The sequence below is a fragment of the Littorina saxatilis genome, unplaced genomic scaffold (assembly GCF_037325665.1).
Source record: "Littorina saxatilis isolate snail1 unplaced genomic scaffold, US_GU_Lsax_2.0 scaffold_1534, whole genome shotgun sequence".
Lineage (NCBI taxonomy): Eukaryota > Metazoa > Mollusca > Gastropoda > Littorinimorpha > Littorinidae > Littorina > Littorina saxatilis.
The window spans coordinates 14,178-20,602 of record NW_027129552.1 but is presented as its reverse complement, the minus strand read 5'-3'; the positions used below and the strand labels follow the sequence as shown (position 1 = coordinate 20,602).

The following is a 6,425-nucleotide window of genomic DNA, read 5'->3' as shown; positions in this document are numbered from 1 at the left end:
TACTTGTAAAAAAAGAGCATTTTAATGTCAAAACAGCACCAGAAACAGAAGGAACTCTACTTTTTCCTGGTACGTGCTTTTCCACAAAACACCGCCGACCCACCCCCCCCCCCCCCCATCCTGCCATGTCTTAAATTCTTTTTAGCGCTAACATAAATACGCTGTATCGACGCAGTCTTCCGGTTGCACTGAATTTCCCACTGCTTGCGTTACTGACAACTTCATTATTTTTGTATCCAGTTGGCCGCTGTCAGCGTGAGTTCGTCCCCACGTTCGGCGAGAGATTTATTTCTCATAGTCAACTTTGTGTGCAGACTCTCCTCGGTGTCCGAACACCCCCGTGTGTACACGCAAGCACAAGACCAAGTGCGCACGAAAAAGATCCTGTAATCCATGTCAGAGTTCGGTGGGTTATAGAAACACGAAAATACCCAGCATGCTTCCTCCGAAAGCGGCGTATGGCTGCCTAAATGGCGGGGTAAAAACGGTCATACACGTAAAAGCCGTGGGAGTTTCAGCCCATGAACGAACAAACAAACAATTCCCCAACAAGAGACGCGAGGGAGTAAAAGGAGAAGTGAGAGAGAAAAGAGAAAGGAAAACCCACGTAAAAAATTATAAACACAAGGCTATTTCACTTGAACCATAAACTAGTTTCATTTCTATCTCTTTTTTTTTTTGGGGGGGGGGGGGGTTCATTTCTCTTTCCCATCTGTTGCGTATACACAAACAATGATAAAAATCAAACATGAAGGCTGTATTATTGGAACCATAAACTCTTGTCACGTCGACCTTTTTTGTTTTGTTTCTTTTTCCGTCTATTGCTCATATGAATTTATGATGCCCTGCTGCATGCTTGAAGTCTCTGCTGTTATTATATATCATAGCCTAGGGAGGGGTGGGGTGAGGGAATTGTAGTTGTAGCTGTTAGTGAAGCAGGGTGTTTAGGGTGTGAAACATAAAACTTTTGGGATTCCTTGATTGACATCTTCGCTGAGGGTATTCAAGCAACTTAGCAAGTGTACTTTTTAGTTGTATTTAAGTTTATGCAGTCTGCCCCCTAATACTTTCTTATCACTTCATGTACCACACGTTGAATGAAGATCGCTCAATGACAGTTGTCACAGCAGATGTTACAGCTTGCTTTAATATTTACTATGTGATCAGATTATTTTTCTGAAGCAGATTTTTTAGGCAGTTTATTTTTAATCTTTTGTTCAAAGCTGTTTCCACTTGCTGTATGATATTGACTGTGTGATCAGTCTTTATTTTTCTGATACAGTTTTTTGTGTGCAACATTTCATTTTCGATTTTTGTTTTCTGAGGAAAGGAAAGGGGATGATTGAGATGGGCAATATTGATGTATCTGTTGATGATTGGTTATATGGAGGAGCCTGGCTCATTTTACTTTTAGAGGAGAATATTTGCAGACACACACATACACACAGACAGACAGACAGACAGACAGACAGACACACACACACGCATACACGCACACACACACACACCCTCCACACACCCCCCCCCGCACACACACACACACACACTTTCTCTCAATCTCTCTCGGTTCCCTACTCTCTCTCTCTCTTTCTCTCTCACGCATAATGAGATGCATACATGAGATGACACCTATGATTACATTTTCAAGGGATTAGGCTGAGTGGCAGAGCAATTATTCACAATTAGATTAAAGAAAATGTGAGTCAGAGGGTAACATGAGCTGTTAGAGGAATTCAGGCATGAAGCCTTCATTTTATTTACATTTCTTTGAAGTTAAAGAATGTGCTTTTCCCTCTCCCAGTTCATTCCAATGAATTTGAGTCACTCAAAATTATAGTTGACTGTTTTTCAGTGAGTTGAAAATATAACTTTGTTTTGGATGGTGAAAGTAAAAGTTTGCTGTTTAGGTAGTAACTATGCGAGACAGTAGTACTGTCACTTGTCATCAATCCAAATACACAGTTATAAACAATCACCAAGAACACAGTAACAAAAATATCGGCACGGTTGGCCTAAGGCGTCCGCCCCGTGATCGGGAGGTCGTGGGTTCGAACCCCGGCCGGGTCATACCTAAGACTTTAAAATTGGCAATCTAGTGGCTGCTCCGCCTGGCATTATGGGGTTATTGCTAGGACTGGTTGGTCCGGTGTCAGAATAATGTGACTGGGTGAGACATGAAGCCTGTGCTGCGACTTCTGTCTTGTGTGTGGCGCACGTTATATGTCAAAGCAGCACCGCCCTGATATGGCCCTTCGTGGTCGGCTGGGCGTTAAGCAAACAAACAAACAAACAGTAACAAAAATGCTACCAGTGAACAAACACAATTACATTCAAATTTCTAACTGCACATTTATTTCCCCACAGACGGGTATATTATTTTTACATGCCTGTTCGTACATCGTGGTTATTTCCCTATCCTAATATTGTGGTTATTTGTGTGAATGTTGCAGACCAAACTGTGATTCTCCTGTCAGTGACTTTGAGACACGGACACCCAAAGGGCGAGGCAAGCGCGGCAGGGCTGCAGCAGGAACTCCCTCAGGCGATCGCTCCATCACGGAAGGTCGCAAGCTCCGCAAAACTAGACGTGGCAGCAACAACAACAATTTCTCAACTCCTGCCAGCCCCGCTCGTCCAGATGGTTCCTCTTCTGGTGTCAAGAGGAAAGCCAGGAATAATGAGGAGTCGGACTCAGCCAGCAAAGGAGAGAAAAGTGTCCCCGGTGCCAGCAAGAGGAGCAGGTCGTGCTCAAGAGGGGGAGCCTCTGGCACCGAGAGCCCCACTCCTGGTGGCGTGATTGAATGTCCGGAACCCAACTGTAAGAAGAAGTACAAGCACATCAATGGACTCCGCTATCATCAGACTCATGCGCACCAACAGTCCAATTCGGCTGCGGATGAGGACAAGGACGATGACGATGACATGGACACTGAGGCGCGCGATAAGAAGAACGCAGAGAAGAAAGCGCAGCAGATGTCGGAAAGGGCCGAGAGAGCCAAAGCCAAAGAGCAGAGATTGCAGAGGGAGAAGCAACGAGAGAAATCGCTGGAGAAAGACTGCTCCTCCATCGAGGATAACATTCCTTTGAAAGCCTTCGCCAGTCGTGTGAATGCTCAGAGCACCGACAAGCCAAAGATGGACAGCTTTTCCTCTGTGAGCAAGAGTATGGAGTGTAACAGTTCGTTGAACAGCAGCTCCATAATGAACACTAGTCTGAGCGCACAGAGTGCCATGCCTTCCACCACCCTGACCACCACCACGGTCAGTTCCAAAAAGAAGGATGGAGGCCCGAGCATGTCTGTCAGCCTGGCTGTGTCTAAAACACCAGGATTACCTGGGCAGGTGCAGCAGATGGGCAGTGTCGGGTGTCTGGGAGGTATGCCTGCTATGTCCTCTGGCAACACAGTTCAGGCCCCTGTGATAGCTGTCCCTGCTGGCTCTGTCGTTTCCACCCCCACACCTCTCCCCATCACTGTGGCCCCCATGGGCACGCTCGACAGTAAGGACAGCAAAATGGACAAATCCAAAAGCAAAGTGACGGCAAGACCTATTGTGCCAGCTCCCACGCCGCTGGCAATGGCATCGTCAGGTCCTGCTGGTCAAGGCTTGGGGAGCTCCTCGGGGCATCCTCCTGTCTCTCAGGCGCTGAAGATGATCCAGCCCAAGCCAACCATCATGGGTGAGTACTCCAGTGTCAACCCGGCTCTTGCCGACCTGAAGGAAAAGCGCAGCAAGACCAAGAAGAAGAAGGAACGCGAGGGTCCACAGCAAGCGGGAGGGGCTTCCTCCATCAGCAAACACAAGGAGGACGGCACCAAGTCGGACCGCCCCGCTGTTATCAAGTCCGTTGCCTCCCCACCCATGTCACGACCCTTGGATGGCGCGCCAAGAAAAGACGGTATTCCAAGCATAGAGGTTTCAAAACCAGCAGACTCTCCTCGTTCTTCTATGTCTTCCAGCGGAGTTGTGCCGTCCCCTGCCCCCAGTTCGCAGGTGGGTAAGAGCTCAGATCAGGTGAGGTCTGTGCAGCCCCCAGGTCTGCTCAAGGTCAACTCTCCTCTGCACGTGAGTGCTGGTGATAGGAAAACGCCCATCAATGACGATGTGCAAAGCCCAGCCTACTCTGACATTTCAGATGCTAACGATTCCTCCTCACCTCAGCAGCAGGAGAGCCCCAAGAAGGATAGCAGCAGTGCAGTTAAGAAAGACGACAGTGGTAGCAATCCACCGCAGGGTGATGGTAGTGATGGGCCACCGTCATCTTATGGAATGTATTACTACAACCGTCCATCCCCCTTCATGTCTCCCAACGTCAACACACCCCACGCGTCACCCAACTCCAACAAACCCCCATCTCAGAAGGACAAAGACAGCAATAATGGCAATCGACCAGAAGACAATCGCGCGGTCCACCCTGGCAGTGACCCCATGAAGAGTGGTGTTGAGAACCCCGAGAATAAGGACTCAGCCTCTAAAGGCCCACCTGGTACCAGCAAGCCTGAGGGGCCAGGGATGCCAGGGATGCCAGGGATGCCTCCCCAGCAGCTTTCCCAGCAGCTTTCCCAGCAGCTTTCCCAGCAGCTCCCCCCGCAGCAGCAGCAGCAGATCTACCAGCAGCAGCAGCTGGAGTGGCAGCAGAAGTGGCTGCAGATCTACTCTCAGATCCGCTTGATGCCCCAGCAGGCCCAGTACCAGTACATGGCACACTACGGGATGCTGGACCCTCTCGCCCAGTACATCTTGGGCCAACAGGATCCCCACTACCGTCAGATGGTGGAGAGGCTCTCCCAGGAGCAGAAGCGGCTTCAGGAGCAGCAGCAAGGCATGATGCTCAAGAGGCCAGAACCTACTGGAACACCCAACAGAAAGCAGCAAGAGTCCAGGCCATCGTCCGTTGATCGGTCGAGCTCCACCCCTGAGGCAGGACCAAGCGGTGTGCAGAAAGGCCCCCAGCCCATGTACGGCCCCCAGGGCCCTGCAGGGGATAGAATGTTTGACGGCAAATCAATGGGTGAAGGCCCCGACGACAGGGAGCAGAGAGAGCAGCAAGCTCTGAGGGAGAAGCAGAACGAGAACCACCAGATCCTGAAAGAGAACATTGAACTCAAGTCGCAGATGGACCGAGGTCGACAGGATATGGACATGAGCAGGAAGCAGGAAGAGAACCGCCGTATGATGTTCTTTCAGCAGCAGCAGAGGACAGCGGACAAGCGCAAGATGGAGCAGCACGGGAAACCTCCTGAGCTGAAGAGTGGTCCTGGGATGGACTCATCGCCTCGCTCAGGCAGCTTTCCCCCTGGTGCCATGAAACCCGAGGACATAAAGAAGGAACCTGTAGACTTCAATCGTGTCAAGGACTCCTCCCGAGCACAGGATCAAAAGAGCAGTGACGACAAGAGACTAGGTGGTAGTGTGGATAAGGGCAGAAGTTCCAGCGGTCTTTCAGAACCTCCCAAAAGACCCAAATCTCAGGACCAACAACCTGGCGGCATGGGCATGTCTGTGGTCTCCTCCATGCCATCCCCCAATCATCCCCAAGGGCCACCCGGACAGTACGCGCCCTACCCCTACTCCGTCATCCCCTCACCTCACTACGGGCCCATGCCTGTGGACCCGGGCCACCCCATGTACCGCCAGATGGGCCCCCACATGATCGGCTACGCCACAGCAGCTCCCCACCCCACAGCGTACATCCACCCTTCACAGCTGGCATACCGCATGGGACCTCCTCTAGTGGAAGTGGACAAAGAAAGCAGCAAGGGGGACCCTCCCAAACCCTCAGGACCTCACCCCACTTCCAATGAAGACAGCGTAAAAGGGGGAGCTGAAGGACCTCAGGGACAGTTCTACAGCCCGGTGCACAAGATCCACGAGCTTGCCAACGAGAAGTCCCGCGTTCGTCCCAGCAGTGCTTCACCTGCTCCGGCCAAACCCGGGGAAGGAGAGGCGAGGAACCCCAGCATATCGGCCCTGTCCTCTGCGGATAAACAGCGAGGATCTTCGTCTCCTCCTACTCAGCGACACCTTCACACGCACCATCACACACATGTACTGAGCCATGGGTTTTTCCCTCAGGTAGATGCCCCCTTCAATGTTGGTGAGTACTGATTTGGGTTTTACCCCGTGTGTCTGTGTCTGTCTGTTTGTTTGTCTGTGTACGTGTGTTTGTCTATGTGTCTATCTGTTTCTCTGCGAATGTTGCAGCTGAAGACCCATGTCTTCTCGCCTGATATTTAAAAATGTTGGTAGTACTCAAAGTTTGGCCAAAAAGAAAAATATGTCTGTTTCCGGTAACATCGCCGAAAAAAATAGGGTCGGTCACTCGGTTTTTTTTTTTAATATTTTTTTTTTATAAACCTTTTTCTTACGTTTTGTTAACGTCTCTTTACGTGGGTTTTTTTGCCGGCGTCATTGGCCGCCATGTT

The 6,425-nt window shown here is 50.3% G+C and overlaps 1 protein-coding gene across 1 annotated transcript; it reads left to right on the top strand.

Moving 5' to 3' along the window:
• Positions 1–2,448: 2,448 nt before the first annotated feature.
• LOC138957794 (zinc finger protein 608-like) lies at positions 2,449–6,097 on the top strand (the record flags this gene model as incomplete). Its single annotated transcript, XM_070328849.1, is given in 1 exon segment — positions 2,449–6,097. A coding segment is annotated over 1 exon segment (3,649 nt), but the record flags the coding sequence as incomplete, so codon positions are not given.
• Positions 6,098–6,425: the final 328 nt, after the last annotated feature.